Below are 21,482 nucleotides of genomic sequence, written 5' to 3'. Positions count from 1 at the left end.
TTAATGGTCAACAGCCACATTCATATTATACACTTAAATTGTTTTTTCTTCTCAAACCTATTCATTCCTTTGAACAAAATGACCAAACAAAGGATGTTTGGTACATTCACAAGTTGAATGCGATTTTAACCATATAATTTGATTCCAAATATCCAATTAAATTAGCTCAGCCTTTTTGCCTTCTAAGATATTATTCTTTCTTTTCTCTTTCAATAGTAGAATCAGATAGTTTTCCTTTGCTTTTCTTTTTTAGCCTCAAAGAGAAAAAGAAAAGAAAAGAAAATGTTAGATGGATTCTAGACATATATATCATTATAGCAATCTAGTTTATATGGATATTGTTTTGTCCACTCATCATTTTTTGACTATGCCCGAAAACTAAAAATAAATTAGCAATAAAAATAATAATTAATGGGGGTAACAACAATAACATCAATAATGTACTACTATTGAAAATAGGAACACACCATATAGACATGTGCAGTTGTCTCATATACAAAGGAATATAACTTATGTACATTGATACTGTATTAGTATTTTACACCATAAGTGTATACGGTCGAAATCGGGCATGTCAGATTTCATAAGCACGAGAAACTGCCTCGAGAGTAAGCTCGTAATAGACCAGGCTCGAGCTCAATGACAGAGTATGGAGCATGAAGATCGAAGTGCTTGCTGAAGATCGAGACCGAGCATGACCGACTTCGAGTAAGGCGTAATAACGGAATGGCGAAATATTAGCAACCGACCGAAGATCTCGACGGAAATCCCGAAATAGATCGAATCAAGCGGTTATAGACGCCAATCATGTAATTTATTTCCGATATAAGAAGTGTACCTTATTTAGGATTCCTCTACTATATAAAGAGGAACCCCATTCATTTGTAAGGACGGATTCACTGAGAAACATATACAAAAAATGCTGCTATCTATTTCACTTACAATCTACTACTGTTCATCATTGTTTATTTTTTTGTTCTTTACTGTTCTCTTTATCCAGCCTCGAGACCATCTCGAATCGAGGTCAAAAGCTTTGCTAGAATACTGGTTTGATTTATTTTATTATTCAGATTATCTATTCAATTATTTATTTATCAATTGGTATTGGATTAAATCACGTAACCTTAAAACCACTAAATAAGTTTAATTGTTACTCGAATTTTAGGGTAAACAGTTTGGCGCCCACCGTGGGGATAAGGATAATAGTGATTGCTCAGTACTGATTTTGGTAAAATACACTATTTTACGCTTGTTCTTGTTGAGTGGCTTTGCTTTCCAGTTAAAACATGTCAAACTCACAAAACGCATCCACACACGGTAATAATGGCCTCAGATTCCAAGATGAAAACGAAAATGTAATCACTCCAGGAGTCGAGGTGCCACAGGCTAATCTCGGGGCAGCACTGGTTGCCAACCCAGTTGATGTCAGTTCGCACGTTGCTCTAAACGCGAACCTAGGCGCAGATCTTGATGGGAGTGTACGTAGAAAAGGTCGATCTAGTAGCCAAGGAACACAAGGCAGAGGAGATGAAGGAGTCAGTCTCTAATTGATATTCGAGATGCTTCAGGCTCAGCAAGCCGCTATTGCTCAGTTACAAAATCAACATAGAGCTCCGAATAAGGTCGAGCCGGAAATTACTTGCCGTACCGAGCCAATACCAGAGAGGTCGAATGGTAACGAATCGGAGACTAATCCTGCGGTAATGAAAATGCTTAAGGAGCTCACCAAAAGAATTGAATCAAGGGAGAAGAGAATCGAAGCCAACGATAAAAAAGTGGAGACATACAACTCTCGAGTTGATTAGATACTAGGGGAACTACCAATCTTGAGAGGGATGGATTCGAAGAAGTTTGTACAAAAGCCATTTCCTCCAAGTGCAGCTCCGAAGCCTATTCCAAAGAAGTTTCGTATGCCAGACATACCCAAATACAATGGGACTACCGATCCCAACGAGCATGTTACTTCATATACATGTGCCATCAAGGGTAACGATTTAGAGGATGATGAAATCGAATCCGTGCTGTTAAAAAAATTCGGAGAGACCCTTTCGAAGGGAGCAATGATTTGGTATCACAACCTGCCACCAAATTCCATCGATTCATTTGCCATGTTAGTAGATTCTTTTATAAAGGCACATGCCGGGGCCATAAAGGTCGCAACGAGGAAATCAGACCTTTTCAAGGTAAGACAAAGGGATAATGAAATGCTAAGGGAGTTCGTGTCCCAATTTCAAATGAAACGCATGGATTTGCTACCGGTCACAGATGATGGGCCGTTCAAGCTTTCACCCAAGGATTGAACGACCGGAGTTCGATAGCATCACGGCAGTTGAAACAAAATCTGATCGAGTATCCAGCTATAACTTGGGCAGATGTATACAATAGATATCAGTCGAAGATCAGGGTCGAGGATGACCAATTAGGAGCCCCTTATGGTTCATTATATCCAAATAGGTCGACAGTTAAAAACTAGAGGGACGTCGACAGGGAGCCAAGGTCGAATAAGGACCAATATCAACCATATACCGCAGATCGAAGGAACAATGGTTCAGGATGCAATTTCGCCTGGAACGATCGAAGAAGTGATTGAGCACAGAATTCTCGGGGACTTATGAGCAAAAGTGGTTTCGACAAGTATGCCGATCCCACAGAGGCACCTCGATTATCGGAATATAACTTTAGCATTGATATATCGGGCATTGTTTCGGCAATCGGAAGGATCAGGGATACTAGGTGGCCCGAACCCATACAAACCGATCCTTCCCAAAGAAACCCACTTTTGATGTGCAAGTATCATGGCACGCATGGTCACAAGACCGAGGATTGCATGCAATTAAGGGAGGAGGTAGCCCGTCTATTCAACGAGGGTCACCTTCGGGAGTTCCTCAACGATCGAGCCAAGAATCATTTCAGAGAAAGGGACGCCAACAGGAAAAATGAATAAGAGGAACCCCAACATGTCATTCATATGATCGTCAGTGGGGTCGACATCCCACAGGAACCCATATTCAAACGCACTAAGGTATCGATCACTAGGAAAACACGAACCCGAGATTATGTGTCCGAAGGCACTTTATCATTCAATAACGAAGAAATAGAAGGCATTTCTCAGCCCCACAACGTTGCTCTGGTAATTTCTATCTTATTAAATAAAGTTCAAGTTAAACGTGTTTTAGTGGATCCAGGTAGCTCGGCAAATATCATCCGATCGTGGGTCGTGGAGCAGCTCGGCCTACAAACTCAAATCGTACCCGCAACTCGAGTCTTAAACGGCTTCAATATGGCCAGTGAAACAACTAAAGGGGAGATTATTCTACCGGTGAACGTATTTGAAACCATTCAAGATACCAAGTTCCATGTAATCGAGGGCGACATGAGGTACAATGCCCTGCTCGGAAGGCCTTAGATCCACAATATGAGGGTAGTCCCTTCGACTCTCCAACAAATAATGAAATTCCCAATGTCGGACGGTGTAAAAATAATGTACGGGGAGCAGTATGGTGCAAAGGAAATGTTTGCGGTCGATGAGGTCACCCTGATATCGAGACTATCAACCTCGGAAAAGTCGGACATCAAAGATAAACAATAAGTCAAATAGCAATCACAGCACCGGCCTCGACCGAATCAGGGAAGCGGGAGATAGAAGAAGAAGAGGAGGATTTTTTGACCCCTCATATTTTTGTTGTTCCCGAAGATACCGACGCTACCAAATCAATGAACGAAGAGCTGGAATAGGTTATATTGATCGAGTACCTGCCCGAACAAAAGTTATACCTGGGAACGGGATTAACCCCCGAACTCAGGAAAAAATTTATTCAATTTCTTGTTGATATCATAGATTGCTTTGCTTGGTCCCATTTAGACATGACAGGGATTCCACCGGAGGTCACGTCACATCGGCTAAGCCTGGACCCTAGATTTAAACTGGTGAAGCAAAAGAGAAGACCCAAGTCTGAAGTAAATCACGCATTCATAAAGGACGAGGTAGCTAAACTTCTCAAAATAGGATCCATTCGGGAGGTGAAATATCCCGAATGGTTAGCCAATGTAGTTGTAGTCCCTAAAAAAGGGGACAAACTTAGAATGTGTGTAGATTATAAGGATTTAAACAAGGCGTGCCCCAAATATTCTTTTCCACTGCCTAATAACGATCACATGATCGATGCCACGACTGGCCACGAGATCCTTACTTTTCTCGATGCCTATTTCGGGTACAATCAAATCCAAATAAACCCAGAAGACCAAGAAAAGACTTCATTTATCACCAAGTATGGAACATATTGTTATAATGTAATGCCCTTCGGGCTAAAAAATACAGGAGCTACTTACCAACGCCTAGTGAATAAAATGTTCGAAGAACAAATAGGTAAATCAATGGAGGCTTATATTGATGACATGCTAGTTAAGTCCCTGTGCGCAAAGGACCATTTGACTCATTTGCAGGAAACGTTTGAGATTTTAAGGAAATACAACATGAAGCTCAACCCCGAGAAATGTGCTTTCGGGGTTGGTTCGGGCAAGTTCCTTGGCTTCATGGTATCAAATCGGGGGATCGAGATCAACCCCGATAAAATCAAGGCCATCGAAGACATCGCCGTCATGGATAGTGTAAAAGCCGTATAGAGGCTAACTGGACGGATAGCTGCCTTAGGCCGATTCATTTCGAGGTCATCGGATCAAAGCCACAGATTTTTCTCTTTACTCAAAAAGAAGAACGATTTCGCCTGGACCCCGGAATGCCAACATGCATTGGAAGAGTTGAAGCGATACCTATCGAGCCCACCACTGCTTCACACTCCAAAGGCAGATGAGAAACTTTACTTGTACTTGGCAGTATCAGAAATCGCGGTAAGTGGTGTCCTAGTTCGAGAAGAGCAAGGTACGCAATTTCCCGTTTATTATATAAGTTGAACCTTAGGAGAAACAGAAACTAGATATCCACACTTAGAAAAATTAGCACTTGCAATGATAAGCGCCTCTAGAAAGTTAAGACCATATTTTCAATGTCACCCCGTATGCGTATTAACCACTTACCCACTTCGTAATATTTTGCAAAAACCCGAACTGTCGGGCTGATTGGCCAAATGGGACGTCGAACTCAGTGGGTATGACATCAAATATCAACTCCGGACGACCATCGAGTCTCAAATTTGTGGACGATTTTACTCCAACCCTCGTACCCGAAGTTGAAAAGGAACTCTTGTTAAAATCGGGCACTCATCGGGGGTATGAACCCTTTTCACAAGCGATGCTTGAAATGTGAAGGGGTCCGGGCTAGGCATCATTTTGAAGCCATCCACGGGTAGCACTATTATGCAATCTATCAAAACTTCTAGGTTGACTAACAATGAGGCCGAGTACGGGGCTATGATTGTAGGTCTCGATCTAGTTAAAAGCCTGGGGGCAGAAGTCATTGAAGCCAAGTGTGACTCTTTACTGGGGGTGAACCAAGTAAACAAAACCTTCGAAGTTCAAGAGGATATAATGCAAAGGTATTTGGACAAGCTGCAGGCAACTTTGCACCGTTTCAAGGAATGGACTTTACAGCATGTACCTCGAGAACAAAACAGTGAGGCTGATGCACTTGCAAACTTGGGGTCATCGGTCGAGGAAGATGAGATCAGCTCGGGGACTATCGTTAAACTTTCGAGATCCGTGATTGAGAAAGGTCATGCCGAGATAAATTCTACAAGCTTAACCTGGGATTGGAGGAATAAATATATTGAATACTTGAAAAATGGAAAGCTACCCTCAGACCCTAAAGAGTCGAGGACCTTACGAACCAAAGTTGCTCGATTCACATTGGCTGGAGATGCAACATTATACAGAAGAACATTCAATTGACCATTGGCAATGTGCTTGGGAGCAGGAGGCACCGATTATGTTTTACGAGAGGTCCATGAAGACACTTGTGGGAACCACACCAGTGCCGAATCACTGATTCACAAAATCATTAGAGCAGGATATTACTGGGATAGCATGGAAAAAGATACTAAGGAGTTTGTTCGAAAATGTGATAAATGTCAAAGGTTTGCACCGATGATCCATCAGCCCGGAGAATAACTTCATTCAGTCCTATCCTCATGTCCATTCATAAAATGAGGGATGGATATCGTCGACGCTCTTCGATCGGCCCCAGGTAAAGCTAAGTTCATTTTATTTATGACTGACTATTTCTCTAAATGGGTTGAAGCACAGGCGTTTGAGAAAGTGAGAGAATAAGAGGTTATAGACTTCATCTGGAATCACATCGTGTGTCGATTTGGGATACCCGCATAAATAGTATGCGACAATAATAAGCAATTTATCGGTAGTAAAGTGACGAAATTTCTCGAAGACCATAAAATAAAAAGGATATTGTCAACACCGTATCACCCTAGTTGGAACGAACATGCCGAATCAACGAACAAGACTATCATCCAAAACCTGCAGAAAAGGTTGAACGAAGCTAAAGGGAAATGAGAAATTCTGCCCGAAGTCCTTTGGGCATATCGAACAACATCAAAGTCCAGTACATGGGCAATTCCGTTTTCCTTAGTGTATGGCTCCGAAGCCTTAATCCCAGTAGAAGTCGAAGAACCCAGCGCAAGGTATCAACATGCATCAGAGGAATCGAACCACGAGGCTATGAATACTAGCCTCGAATTATTAGATGAAAAATAAGAAGCGACACTTGTTCGAATGGTTGCACAAAAGCAACGAATCAAAAGGTACTACAATAGAAGAACCAACCTTCCCCACTTCAGGGTTGGGGACTTAGTCCTAAGGAAGGTCACCATTAACGCTCGAGATCCTAATGAAGGGAATCTCGGCCCGAATTGAGAAGGACCCTGTCAAGTCCTCGATATAGTCGGAAAAAGGGTCTTATAAACTCGGAACGATGGACGGCAAACCATTACCAATCAACTGGAACATATCACTCCTCAAACGATATTATTGTTAAGGTATGATTTTCTCTCTTCTTTCATTTATATATATTCAATGCTAACTCATTGCAGGAGTTCGACCAAAGACATCGAGACCTCAGGTTTTAAAGTACGCGTTGCACTCTTTTTCCCTTAGATCGATTTTTATCCCAACTGGGTTTTTCCGGCAAGGTTTTTAACGAGGCAACAATTATGTGCTACCCGAGGACAATTCAATAGTATCCAAGGCTTCTATGCAATCAATTTCGAATACTGGAGGGCAACACCCTCGGATGTTGTATTCTCGAGAATAGTACCTCATGTCAAAAGGCCTCGATAAGGAAGCTTTGTAATGGACCAAACGGTCAAGTGAACCGTGTCCATATAAATTATCGAGCCCCGATGGCAAAACATATACACATGTATAAACTATTCAAAGAAGCATTCTCTCTTCATTTAAACATTTTGTGTCTCGAAGAGAATTATCTACTATACAAACCTTATGCTTATGATATTGCGAGAAACAGCTCAAGAGCCAAAGTGTAAATATACACTCGGGGACTACCATCGATGATAGGCATATTCGAGTTATCTAAACACAAATGCATAAGACCTCAAAGAGGCACCCCTCTATATATAGGCCAAGGCCACCATTCTCGGGGACTGACATTTCAAACAAGTCCGAAATGTTATGGGAAATAAGCCTAAGAGGCGTACCCAAAGGCTACGGCCAAACTAAAGGCTACGGCCAAACTAAAGGCTATGGCCTAAATAACACGGCTCGGAGACGTCCGAATTCCGCAATAACGATAGGCCTTCAAATTCTCTGAAAAACCAGTAAAAAAAGGCTACCCTCGGCAAATAATCAAAAGGGCTTCGATAAAATCAGCCCTCAAAAAACCTTAAGAGGTATCAAACTATTTTTAACACAAACGTGCTAAGGCACAAAAAGTAAAAGGGTTTCAACTGACATCGGACCCTCAAAAAACCCAATGGGTAAAATACATGCTAAGGCATAAAGAAAATTTTATTAAGTATTTTAAGCCGAAAAGGGAGAAATAATAGTCGTCTTTTAGATGCCATATGGGCCCAACCTAAAAGGTCCTAAGGGCTAATACATTTAGAGTTCGAGACTTTGTTCTCACTCAACTCGGACTTAAGGGTTCTACTATTCCGAGTTCAAATAAAGTTGACTTGAATTTAGCTCAAGGATCCGACATAAAACCTTAAGGGGTATGTTACTATAAGTTCAAAAATTACCTATTATTAGATAAAAAGCCTAAGGGTTTACTCTATGCTAAGTTCGAAACATACTCGAACTTAGTTATAAGAACAGTGCAGTCATGGCATCGATCAAGCCATCCAAAATCTCGAACATATTATTGAACTCAGGGACTCGCCCTTGCGCATCTAAAAAACCTAAGGGTTTATCCTAAAGTTCAAATTTGTGTTCACTCGATTACAGAAGCTGCAACAACAAAATTTTCACAAGGCAAAAGCACAAAACACGTTTGAACATAAAACTGAGAAGACATTCACGAGAAGTTTTTTTATATATTGATAAAAAAGGTTATGTACAAAAGACCGATCAAGGTCTTACAAAAAGAAATATTAAGCCCTAACTACGACCGGTTTTGACCTCTTCTCTGAGAGCAACTTCCCCTTCAGGCCCCTCATCGGATCCGCCTCGACTGCCTTCTTCATCATCGTCTTCGTCATCGAAGGAGGCAAGCTTCTTGGCTTCAGCTTCAAGCACCTTGGCTCGGGCTATCTCCTCGGGGAGGTCAAAACCTCGAGTATGGATTTCCTCGAGGGTTTCCCTCCGGGATTGACACTTTGCCGAGTCAATGATCTATTGCTCTCGGTCAGAAGCCTCCCTTAGCTGCATTTGAGCAGCCTTAACATCGGCTTGGTACATGGCAATGGATTTTTCCTCCATGACCTTTGTATTCTCGATCTCCGTCTTGGCCTTAGCAAGCCCATTTTCAAGCTCCTCGATCCTCTTAGCTTGGGCCGAACTTTTCTCTTTGACAATCCGAAGTTGAAGCTTGGTCGATGACAGTTTGGCCAAGGTAGTTTCTTTTTCCTCAACTAGGCGGTCCATATTCTCCTTCCACCGATCACAATCGGCCTTTACTTGATTGACTTCTCCCCGAAGCAACTCGATCCTTTCAACCTTTTTCTGCAGCTGAGATAATGAAGTATTAGCCTCCACAGTTGGGTCGAGTTCGTACTTTATCAAAATGATGCTCACCTGCTTATCTAGCTCGGCCTTTTCCTCATGAGCCTTGGCCAAATTCGCTTGACGATCCTTTATAGTTTCGTCTTTTTGGCCGAAAAAAAGCTTCAAAGCGTTCCTCTACTCTGAGACCCTTTGGAGCTCGGTTTCACACTGGCTAAGGTCAGCTTGAAACTTGGCGAAGGCCTATACAAAAAAGGAAAACACAAGTCAGATTTAGAGAAAAAGAAAAAGAAGAGTAAAGAAAAGAAGTGATTCTTACCCGAGATAAGAGGCGTTGGGCCTCTTCTAAAAGAATAGAAGCATCACCGATATCAAAGGCATCATTGACTCCAGTAAAGCAATCCCGAAAAGGATCCCCTACACTAGAGCCTCTGCCTATATGAGGAGTCTTCAACTCTTGAGATTCCCTTAGTGCCTCCTCAGAAAAGGTCAGGAGAGAAAGCAAGTGACCTGCTGTCATGGTCCCGAGCAAGTCGTTCAGGACGCTCTGATTGATCTTCGGGGTCCTAGAACCGGCCCCGTCTGGTGTAGTTGCAGATGGCCGAGAAACGGTCTCGACCTCTGGTAATTTAGGATCCTCACCCGATTTCTTTTTGGAAGCCTCCTCGACACGAGGCTTGATTTTAGCAGCCGCCGTCAGCTCAGAAGGTTTGGTGACCTCGAAGGCTTTCCTAGGTCGGACCGTCAGTGCCGAGGCATTTTCCTCTTCTTCCTCTTCTTCATTTCTCAATTTTTGGACCGAGTCCATCGTGAGAGCGATTACTTTCCTCCTCACCCTTCGAGGTTTGGGCTTAGGGTCCTCGGACTGCGGGGCAGGTTTCCTCTTCTTGTCTTCTCCCGGCTTCAGAACCGGGGACTTGGTTTCTTCCTCAACACTTGAAGGCCTCAAAATGGCATCCTTGGTCAGGCCTGCATGAAAAACATTTTGTGATGAATGGAGTATAAAAAATATTTCAGAACATGAAAAAGGAGATCCTTACCGTGGTTCTTGTCCTCCCATCTTCCCTTTGCCAAATCACGCCATGCGCGTTCGGCATATGTGGAAGTTAAGGCTAACTTCCGCACCCAATCTTCGAGGTCAGGTACCGCTTGAGGCATCCAAGGAATGGCTGCATATTGAAAGGGGATATCAGGCGAAGTCGAAGAAGGTACGAAGAACAAAGTTTAAAAGATCACTTATGATCGAAGTTTCACTCCTCAGGGAATGACATCTTCTCTTTCGGGATAATGTCGCAGGTCCTCACCCGTATAAAATGGCTCATCCAACCCCGATCCTTATCCTCATCGATTCTCGAGATCAAGGCCTTCGTTGCCCGGCGTTGGAGTCTGATTAGTCCTCGGTAGATTCGAGGCCGGTACAACCGCATGAGGTGATTTAGAGTAAACTCTAGCCCCTCGGCCTTGCTAGAGAAGAAGCGTAGCATGATTACTATGCGTCATAGAGAGGGGTGGATTTGGACGAGGGTGACCTGATATCTTTTACAGAGATCAATAATCATTGGGTTGAGGGGACCCAATGTGAAGGGGTAAGTGTAAACACTTAAGAACCCCTCCACATAAGCGGTGATGCTATCTTCGGGAGCAGGAATTTGCACCACGACCTCGGGACCCTAGTTGCAGTCCTTCTTCACGGCCTCGAGGTGGCTCTTCGATATTGAGAACATGTACATCGACACATGCTCACATCGGCCCGGGATTGATGAAGGATTTTCGAACTTGAAGTCGGATTTTAGAGTACACGGGCCGGGCGCCTTGCCACCAGACGACCAGGAAGAGGAGCAATAAGCTTTCTCCTTCTGCGGTACAGTCTTTGAGGTTTTCGCCATTTGTATAAGTAAAGAAGAGTGAAGAAAGATGAAAAACTAGTGGTTTCGGTGCTAACGACGGTGGCTCTACAAACGGCGAAAAAGAGGAGATGAAAAGAGTGAGAATACTTAGAGGTTTGATTAGAGAAAAAGTAAAGTTTGATTCAATGAAGGAGCGGGTATTTATAGGTTCACGGCGACAGTTCGGTGGCGTTAGTGGCTGACCGCTAACTGACAAGCATTTATGATTTGGGGAACTGAACTGACGGGACGTTTCGATCATATCCGTCACTTACGTCATAAGGACTACGTCATGATCGAGGTTTCAGAAAATCAAGGCTCGGATCGTTTCTTATCATTTTATTCCAAGAAACGCAGGGACTATCTGTATACGGTCAAAATCGGGCATGTCAGATTTCATAACCACGAGAAGCTGCCTCGAGAGTAAGCTCGTAATAGACCAGGCTCGAGCTCAATGGCAGAGTATGGAGCATAAAGATCGAAGTGCTCGCTGAAGATCGAGACCGAGCATGACCGACTTCGAGTAAGGCGTAATAACGGAATGGCAAAATGTTAGCAACCGACCGAAGATCTCGGCGGAAATCCCGGAACAGATCGAATCAAGCGGTTATAGACGCCAATCATGGGATTTGTTTCCGGTATAAGAAGTGTACCTTATTTAGGATTCCTCTACTATATAAAGAGGAACCCCATTCATTTGTAAGGACAGATTCACTGAGAAGCATATATAAAAAATGCTGCTCTCTATTTCACTTAATATCTACTACTTTTCATCATTGTTTATTTTTCTGTTCTTTACTGTTCTCTTTATCCAGCCTCGAGTCCATCTCAGATCGGGGTCGAAAGCTCTGCTAGAACACTGGTTTGATTTATTTTATTATTCAGATTATTTATTCAATTCTTTGTTTATCAATTGGTATTGGAGTAAATCGCGTATCCTTAAAATCACTAAATAAGTTTAATTGTTACTCGAATTTTAGGGTAAACAATAAGGCAAAATATTACCTACCAACCACATGTAAATTGTAATTATATATAATAAGCCGAATTTGGTGACGTAGGAAATAAGAAAAATCTAGGAGAACAAGTAAAAATGCAAAATATAAATGATATTGTCGGTGTATATAAGGTAAATCTTATATAGTAAAGTATGATTAGATGGTCTTGAAACTAAGCCATATTCTCTGCGGAATATATAGTCTTATTAAAACGCTCTCTTTAACGAATCAAATTAGAGGAAGGGAGCAGACATGATCAAGAGAAAGACCTTAATCCTATTAATTAGATTAAGAAAAACATATCTAAATAAATGATAATGCAAAATTATTTGGCTCCTGAAGTTTGCTTTTAGATGAACTAATTTTAGGAGAGTGCTTAAGTTTCAAGTCTTGTCAATTTCTAATACTAAATCTAAGTGGCGAGTATATACATACATAATGTATATATACATATATAATAATTATATAGTATTATTTTAATTGCAGGGGTGATGGTGGTCCATCAAGTATACTGCTTATTTTCCTTGCATATCAAGCAATCTCCATCTCTCTTCTTTCTTTATTTATCTCTTCGTATATCTCTAAGCGACAATACATGCCAAAAGAATCATGATTACTACTCCAGCTCAAAACCCATGTGAATTCCTATCATTTTATTTCCTTTAACTAAATTATCTTTTGTTTTGTCTCACAAAGGAGCCTGCATTATTTTTCTATTTCTTTTTCAGAATTAAATTTAAAAAAAAAAAAACAGAAGCTCTTTTCAGTAAGAGAATCGAATAAATACATGAAATGTAGACTAGTAGTACTTTGTGAGCTAATTAGCAAAGACAGTTGGAGTATAAATAAATATTCCTTTGCAAAGTACCCAAACGGGATTGTTTCGTTGTATCTTACTATATGTTTATTTGTTCAAATTTATGCATAATATTCTATCAACTGATTTTTTTAAAGGAATACAAACTGATGTGGTATACTGGTGTTGTATAACCATGCTTTAATAATGTCTATGCAATTTTTCTTTAAATTTTACTAGGTAATGTAAAAGATAATTCTAAAGTAATTATCAAGTTAAAATTAGTGATGTAGAACCTTCACCAACAAGGTGAAAATTCAGGTACGTAGCTAACCAACTAGACTACTAAGATTCCCCTATACATGTTAAATTATATAGATAGTATAAAATACTCCATCCGTTTGTGAATCTATTTTCTTTTTAGTCCGTGCCAAAAAGAATGATCTCTTTCCTTATTTGGAAATAATTTAACTTTATGCAATGATTTATAGCCACACAAAATATATGTGCCTCATTTTACGCCACAAGTTCAAAAGTCTTCTCTCTTATCTTAAATTCCGTGCCCAGTCAAATGAGTTCACATAAATTGAAACGGAGGGAGTATTATGTATGTATATTACTCCTACTAAATTCTTTGTTTTTTTAGTTATAAAGTGAGAAATACAGAAAGCGAGGTGTGTGTGTGGGGGGTTGCTGTGCTTTTGTGAAGGGCGTTCCGAAGCTTTTGCTTTAGTAGTCAAGGGGACTCGAAACAAAGGTGTAAGAAGCTTGCTTTAGAGCTTTACAAACAAAGAGAAAGAGAGAGAGAGACAGAAAAAACCGACTCAGGTTTTCTTTCTTTCTGTTTTCTTTCTCACACATACAAACATAGACAGAGAGGAAAAAACCGTCTTCATGCACTGCTTAAATTAGCAAAGGAAGTTAAAGGTATATAGTCATAGAATTAGAGATATATATGTGGGCACCTTTTTCTTTATATCTCTTAATTTTGGCTTCAGTTAAAGTAAGAGGGAATTCTGGTGTCCTCAAGGGGTTAAAGTTGGTTTTATATATCTTCATTCCCCACCTCCCTTATTCTTCTCTCCCATTTCTTTCACCTCTTCTCTGCCCTTATTCTCTCTTGGCCTTTAATTTCTAGTTTATTTTAATTTCTCCTGAGGAAACTTGTTAGTATTTCTGCGCGCTTTTACTTAAATTTATAATAGAGATATATCTATCCATATTTTCTCTTCTTGTTGGATTATATTAATTATTCTTTTAATTCGTTTCTGAAAGATTGGTTTTAGTCCACAGGATTCTTGATATCAAAGGGTACTGCTTGCATACCAAAGTTGTCATGGAAGATTTTCAGCTGAGTTGATAGTTAAAAAAAAAAAAAAAAGGAAGAAGAAGAAGTCATGAGTAAGAGTAGTCATCAGTTGGGATCTATTAGTAGTTCTGATCTTATTGATGCAAAGCTTGAAGAGCATCAATTGTGTGGATCTAAGCAGTGTCCTGGTTGTGGACACAAACTCGAAGGAAAACCTGTACGGTTTATTTTACTTTCATAATAGTACTACACTTAATATTCTTTGCTTCCTTACAAAGATTTCAATAATAATAATTTAAAAAAAAGAATCATGCTTGCTACTCCTGATGCTGCTTCATTAATATTATTTTCTTTAATCTTATATATTACTGGAATATTTCTTTCTCTAAGGAAATAACACTAATTAAATGTGGTCATTTCAAAAGGGTGTCTGCTTGTTTTGATTCTTCTGACTGTTTTCATTTTGTGTTTTTTTTTTTTTGGGGGGGGGGCAGGACTGGGTAGGTCTACCAGCAGGAGTAAAGTTTGACCCAACAGATCAAGAATTGATTGAACACCTTGAAGCAAAAGTACTGGCTAAAGAATCAAAATCCCACCCTTTGATTGATGAGTTCATTCCTACTATTGAAGGAGAAGATGGGATTTGCTATACTCATCCTGAGAAACTTCCAGGTATTGAAAAGACACTCTTTCTCCACTAGAAATATGGGCAATTTCTTGTACCATAATTCAAGATAGTTAGGTTTTACTATGTTTCTTTTCTTGTTTGCAAGGGAGAAAGAAAAACTGCATTTTTTCTAGGGTTTGCTTTATTCTCCTTGTCATGTTTTTTTTCCTTCTCACTTGACATTAAAGAAAGAGTTTAACTCCTATGCACTCGCAATGTATTAAATCTCTGACATGATAATTAGAACTAGTTATTCGAAAAATAAATTTGCTAATTGCTAAGTATATAATTCAAAAACACTTTACACTGTCAACGTAAAATCCACCAAGAAAACTTTTCAGTTTGTCCAACCTAAGTAAGTAAATCCAACATTGATATTTGGTAACTGTTGTCTTGTTTAGGTGTTACAAGGGACGGACTAAGTAGACATTTCTTCCACAGACCATCTAAGGCATACACAACAGGCACAAGAAAAAGAAGGAAAATCCAAACAGAATGTCAAGACTTGGCAGCTGCAGGTGGTGAAACCCGTTGGCACAAGACAGGCAAGACAAGGCCAGTAATGGTGAATGGCAAGCAAAAGGGGTGCAAGAAAATTCTAGTCCTCTACACAAACTTTGGCAAGAACCGGAAACCCGAGAAGACAAATTGGGTAATGCATCAATACCATTTAGGCCAACATGAAGAAGAGAAGGAAGGTGAACTTGTGGTGTCCAAGATATTCTATCAGACTCAGCCAAGGCAATGTAATTGGAGTAACACTACTACTAGCACTACTGTTGGTGGAGAAGCGAGCAGTGATCTTAATAGCAGAAGGGATAGTGGCAGTGGGAGCTGTTCTTCGTCTAAGGACATCAATAATAATAATATCCCTTCTTCTCATAGGGATGAATTGTCTGCTGCTGTTTGTGCTGCTATGTCAAGTTACGCTACTATGGATATTCAACAATTCAAAGCTGAACATTTTAGCTTTCTCCCATTTAGGAAAAGCTTTGATGAGGTATCTATCCCTTCATTCTCAACCATTTACAGAAAATCATGTCAATATATATTCTTCTGTAATTTCTCCATTTTTTTTCTTGATTTTTTATGTGGGATATGAGGCCATTTTCTTCACGTGATATGTAGGAGGGCAATAGTATTTGGTCCTAATACTTAACAACTATTTAGCTAGCTCCATCAAACGTCAAATTCATGCTAGACAAGAAGGAAACAATACACAAGCAAATAAGAGATTCTTTTTAGTTTCCGCTTACACATTCCTTAAATAATTAAGAAGCAATGAAAAATATACTAGACTTGCTTGATAATAACTGTCAGTATTTTATTCTCGTGGTTAAGCTATCTAAAAAAAAAAAAAAAAAAATTTTTGTTCCAGTACCAGTAATAGTAGTACAAAATAAAACCAAAGATAAAAAAACAGTAAAATAACAAAAGTGTTTGACAATGCAAACTATTGCAGGCAGGCATTGTAGTAGGTGAAGGTGGTGGTTCGGCAGCAGCAGCAGCTGCACCAGTAGGCACGTCAGACGCGCGTGACATTCACGAGACACATCATGTAACTCATGACCAACAGCTGCACCAGCACCATCATCAGGTTGCAACCGCATCATTCCACATCAGCAGGCCATCGCCCCCAATATCAGCCATTATAACTCCGCCTCCTCTCCATAACACTTCCATTATTCTCGGCCATGATGATGCCTTCCATGTTCCAAGATCAATAATCCTTCCAAATGAAAACTTTCAGGTAACAACAATTTTCGTCCTTATTTTTTTCTCAATTAAGTGCAAAAGAGGATTCTTACGGATTGATTTTAACTTCTCTACGATAACAACCAACTTTTACATTATCATATACTAGAGGATTCTTATGGATAGATTTTAACTTCTAATAAAGAACTAATTTTTACACCATAAAACATGAAATTACTAATTTGGCAGATGAAGAAGGTTACATGTTACAACAAATTAAAAAATGACGTATACAATTTCTTTATTGTGTCAATATTGACTGAGGGCCTTTAAAAAAGAAAAGAGAAGAAGGAAGTAGAGCTGCATTAGCAAACATGCATGATGAGTTTAAAAAACAAAAAAAAGGAACCTTAAGGCGTTTACACATCCTGTTTATTGCAGACAATACATGATCACACATATGATTATGTTGGAGTTTTGTTCTAATTGAGTGTATCATCTTTCGGCAGCAGCAGCAACAACATCATAAACTAGAAGGAAGGTCTGCATCTGAATTGGAACAATTAATAATGGGCTGCACTTCTACTGATATCAAAGGAGTAAGTTTACACCAACTTTTTGACCCTTGAATTCAAGATTTATCATTCTTATAGTATATCATATTCTTCACGATGGACAAAGATTAATAAGGGAAAAAAGAAAGGGATGGGTAGGATAACAAAGTAATTTGCTTCTTTCTTTGACTATTATTTTAACAAACAAAAGAAAAGGAGCTAGAGATGTAGAGGCCTTTTCCTTGATCTCTTTATCTCTTTGTTCTTTGCAAATTTTATGCTCCTATAGTAAGATTACGGATATTGGTACCACAAACGATATAAAAATAGAGCTTGCGAATTTTTGCTTACTACTAATCCAGTTATGTGTCACTCTTTTTCTTTTAACTTTAAAAAAAAAAATGATATCTATATATATTTAAAATAATTTAACTTTAAACTTTTGATTTTTCGTTAAACACATAATCTTGTAACTATATAAATATTAGAAGAATTAATCTAAATAGTTGTCCATCCAATCACTAGCAAAAAATAACGAGCCATATAGTATACTTGTATAATTTATGTATAATCAATATATAATCTATCTGTACCAGCTAGAAAAAGTAAAAAGTAAATTTATCAGATTATTATTATATAAAGATCCCTAAATATTACTAAAATATATTTAAAATTATAAATTAATTTTTTTTTTTAGGTTCAAGTAAAATGAAACGGAATGAATAATTTTTTAATAGGTGTCCAAAATAAATCATTATGTGAATGGGACAAACGGCACTCAATTACATGCATGGGATTCAGCAGTCAAAAGGCAACTGTGATCAAACCGTTTTCTTTTCCCTTCCTTTCTTTTCGTTCTTTCTATTAACACAAGGAAACCATACGCACAAAGAAAAAGAGTTGGCTCTCCCTTATTCCCTTCCAAATCTCCTTTAGCTCCTCACGTCTTTCCTCTCTCCTTTACCCCTTCCAAATTGCACCATTTTCTTCTTTACAATGATTTCATGATCTTTATTTACATATATCTTTCACTCCTTTTCTCCTTCCCTTTTTTCATATTTGGACAAGCTTATGATTTTGGATAACCTGGTTCCTATTATCTTTTGCTTTCGCTTTAGCTTCAAATTTTAGATGTTACAATCCCGTTGAATTAGTTGTCATGGTCAGATTTGCTTAGCTAAATGGAGCTATATTCACGCTTTAGGCATAAACAAGAAATAAAGGACAACTAAAGCCCTTTACTTAATGAACTTCAGAACGTCAAGTTGTGTCAATAACAATATATTTGCATTTGGCTTATATTCTCCAGCATTCCTAGATTGGTTTCTTTTTTCTATTTGTAACATCAGAAAACCCTCGTTAACTTCCCCCCTTAATAATGGGTAGGGGTAAGACTTGAATGGAGGACTTCTATCTGCTCTAGTATCATGTTTAATTATGTGACTTACTCATGTAAAAACTTAAATTATTATTATATATAGGTGAAATATTTTTATTTAGTTAATTATATATGTTTACCATTTGGGCCTACTCCAAGTATGAAATCTCGAGGTGTTAATCGTGCAATGTGCAAAAAGAAAACCTTCCTTCCAAGTTGCAACAACCTTTGAATAACATTGGCGGAGAGAGAAGAAAAAAGAAAGAGAAGAAGCTAAAACCTTTAAAAAGCCGCTTTATGCTGAAAAGGTTAACCATTAATTAGGCCAAGATCCTCATTAATTGGCTAAGAAAACCGACGTCAAACACAAGAATATATATATATATATATATATATATATATATATATATATATATATATATACACATATAAGGGGTAAAGAAAAGGACTTTTATATATGGGCATGTGAGGGTGACGTAGTTGATTATTGAAGTGTGATAGTGACAAATACAAACCCAAAATCTTTCATTTGAATTCTGCTTAATTGGTTTCATTTGCAGGATCAGTCATCCATCACGAACCCTCAAGATGCTGACTGGTTGAAGTACTCACACTTCTGGCCTGACCCTGACAACCCCGATCATCATGCCTAGGAGCAGAAATTTTGAAACTATAAATAGAGGAAAAGGCAACTCCCACATATATCATCATTAGTACTTCAAGCCTTGTTCAAGTTTTCAGAAATAAGTGACCAATTCAACTATATATATCTATATATATATGCTTCTTTTCTCCCTTTCTTTTTCAACTGAACTAACAGTTCAACAACCAATGTTGGAAAACCCAGAAAGTAAGAAGAAGAACAAAGAGAAAAGGAAAGAGACTAAGAAAGGCTGCTCTCTTCTGACAAAATACAAGAGGGGGAACCAAAGCCAAAGCGAATGCATCTGCATGAAAATCATCACCACTATGATTACGATATCATCTTTATTTCCCTTTCTTATTATTTGATTTTTTTTAAAATCTTTTTTGTTATATAAATTTTTTTTAACATGAAACACCATAGGAATATCTGTGCAAAGTGCATACCGAGCTTTGTTAATTATGTCTATGGACAGTCACTTTTAGAGTAGTATACTTTCTTTTTTGGGGTACAACATATTTCCCCTCGTAGAAATAAAATGTGATGTTGATTCTGTATTCCTATTGGGCCTTTACTTGCGCACAACTTTTGATGATGTAAATCGAGTTAAAGCAGCACCTAGTTAGTGATGGGTTCCTCCCATGTGTTATATGGCCATTAATTTTGCTTCTTTAATAAATTTGTAGACCAAATTTTCATGATATTTGTCATAACATCATATCCACTATTAGGCCAAGGATTTTTTGCTATAAATAGAGGAGCTTCTCCTCATTTGAAAACACACCAAAACAAAGAAAAGCAATAGAAGTTAGAGAGAGTAATCCACAGATTGTAGTCTGTGAGATAAATAGTGAGTGTCAGTAATATTGTAGTGAGGTATTTTAAATAAAGAGTGTTATTTCTTTCAAAATTGTAGTAGTCTCTTGACACTACTAAGTTGTAATATTATAGTAGTAATATTGCTCCGCTCTGGTGTTGTATTTACCTAGTTAAAAGAGTTGGTGTCGTTGTTACTCTCTTATGTTATTATTATTATTATTTTTCGTAGATATTATTTCTGGGTGAGATTACTATTTTTTCCAACAACGTGGTATCAAAGCCATGAAAAATAATGGTACGCTATCTTTTCAGTATCCCCGTCTCACAAAAGATAATTATGAGAAATGGTGTCTACGTATGAAATCCATTCTTGGCTCCCAGGATGTGTGAAAAATCGTAGATAGAGGGTATGCAAAACCTGATAATGAGGAAGTTCTGCCTCAAAATGAAAAAGATGTCTTGGAAAAGACAAGGAAGAAGGATCAACAAGCCCTCATGCTCATCCACCAATATTTGGATGATCCCATGTTTGAGAAGGTGGTAGATGCTACCACCTCAAAGGAAGCTTGGGAGATTTTACAAAATTCTCTCCAAAGAGTTGACAAGGTGAGGAAGGTAAAACTTCAAATTCTAAGGCCTGACTTTGAAATTTTAAATATGAAAGAATCCGAATGCATTTCAGATTATTATTCAAAAGTGAAGGCTGTTGTAAATCAATTAAGAAGATATGGGGAGGACATACAAGATGTCCGTGTGGTAGAAAATATCCTTCGCACTTTAATACCTAAATTTGATTTTGTGGTGTATGCTATTGAGGAGTCTAAAGATTTAGACTCTATGCTGGTAGAGCAATTAGAGGGTTCTTTACAGGCCCACGAAGAAAATATCAAAAGAAGACAAGAAGTGCCACTGTAGCAACTTCTTAAAACTCAGGCTTCCTTTAAGGATTATGGAGGTGAAAAGAGCTATCGAGGAAACGGACGAGGCCGAGGCCGTGGCGGTCATGGAAGAGGAAGAATTAATGGTAACAACTTCAACAATGAAGTTAAAATCCACCAAACATTCAGAGGTCGTGGCCGTGGACAAAGAGGAGGAAGAGGACGTGGCTACTACCAAGAAAATAATGGATAAAGGTATGACAAATAAAAAATTAAGTGTTATAATTGTCATAAATTTGGCCATTACTCTTGGGAATGTCATAGCAATGTTGAAGAAAAAGCTAACCACGTTGACGACAAGAAAGAAGAATATGAGTCAACGTTGTTAATGGCACTCAAGGAAGAAGACAGGGATGATTGCAGCTCGTGGTATTTGGATAATGGAGCAAGCAATCATATGTGTGGATGCAAAGAGAAGTTTGTGGAGATCAATAAAATGGTGAGAGGTAAAATGTCCTTTGGAGATACCTCAAAGATTCAAATAGAAGGGATAAGTACGATTCTAATCTCCTCTAAAGATGGTAGTCACAGGCTAATTCAAGATGTTTATTATGTGCCAAAATTAAAAAGTAATATTTTGAGTTTGGGCCAACTTCTTGAAAAAGAATATGACATCCACATAAAAAAAATGCATCTTTGGCTTAGAGATTCAGGTAGAATTCTAATTGCTAAAGTACATATGGCAAAGAATAAATTATTTTCTCTTAATCTT

At 38.7% G+C, this 21,482-nt stretch overlaps 2 protein-coding genes across 7 annotated transcripts; one reads left to right on the top strand and one right to left on the bottom strand.

The window, feature by feature from the left end:
- Positions 1-8,757: 8,757 nt before the first annotated feature.
- LOC138892315 (WEB family protein At5g55860-like) lies at positions 8,758-10,973 on the bottom strand. Its single transcript, XM_070176022.1, has 4 exons — positions 10,886-10,973; positions 9,407-10,056; positions 9,277-9,330; positions 8,758-9,216 (listed from the first exon to the last, which is right to left on the bottom strand). The coding sequence occupies exons 1-4, from the start codon at positions 10,971-10,973 to the stop codon at positions 8,758-8,760; spliced, it is 1,251 nt and encodes a 416-aa protein (XP_070032123.1).
- Positions 10,974-13,466: 2,493 nt separating this feature from the next.
- Positions 13,467-19,642, top strand: LOC104097934 (NAC domain-containing protein 75-like). 6 transcript variants are annotated; one of them, XM_070174868.1, is made up of 7 exons: positions 13,470-13,694; positions 14,061-14,293; positions 14,571-14,748; positions 15,145-15,743; positions 16,206-16,508; positions 16,948-17,037; positions 18,931-19,642. In XM_070174868.1, the coding sequence occupies exons 2-7, from the start codon at positions 14,165-14,167 to the stop codon at positions 19,021-19,023; spliced, it is 1,392 nt and encodes a 463-aa protein (XP_070030969.1). In that variant the 5' UTR covers positions 13,470-13,694; positions 14,061-14,164; the 3' UTR covers positions 19,024-19,642. The 6 variants fall into 6 exon arrangements, with proteins under 6 accessions (XP_009602851.1, XP_070030969.1, XP_009602846.1 ...); XM_009604551.4 differs by having other exon boundaries at positions 14,054-14,293; positions 16,206-16,493; XM_070174866.1 differs by having other exon boundaries at positions 14,054-14,293.
- Positions 19,643-21,482: the final 1,840 nt, after the last annotated feature.

This window comes from Nicotiana tomentosiformis, chromosome 5 (genome assembly GCF_000390325.3).
Source record: "Nicotiana tomentosiformis chromosome 5, ASM39032v3, whole genome shotgun sequence".
Classification (NCBI taxonomy): domain Eukaryota; kingdom Viridiplantae; phylum Streptophyta; class Magnoliopsida; order Solanales; family Solanaceae; genus Nicotiana; species Nicotiana tomentosiformis.
The sequence above is the reverse complement of the archived record's forward strand: the minus strand, read 5'-3'. Positions and strand labels throughout refer to the sequence as shown.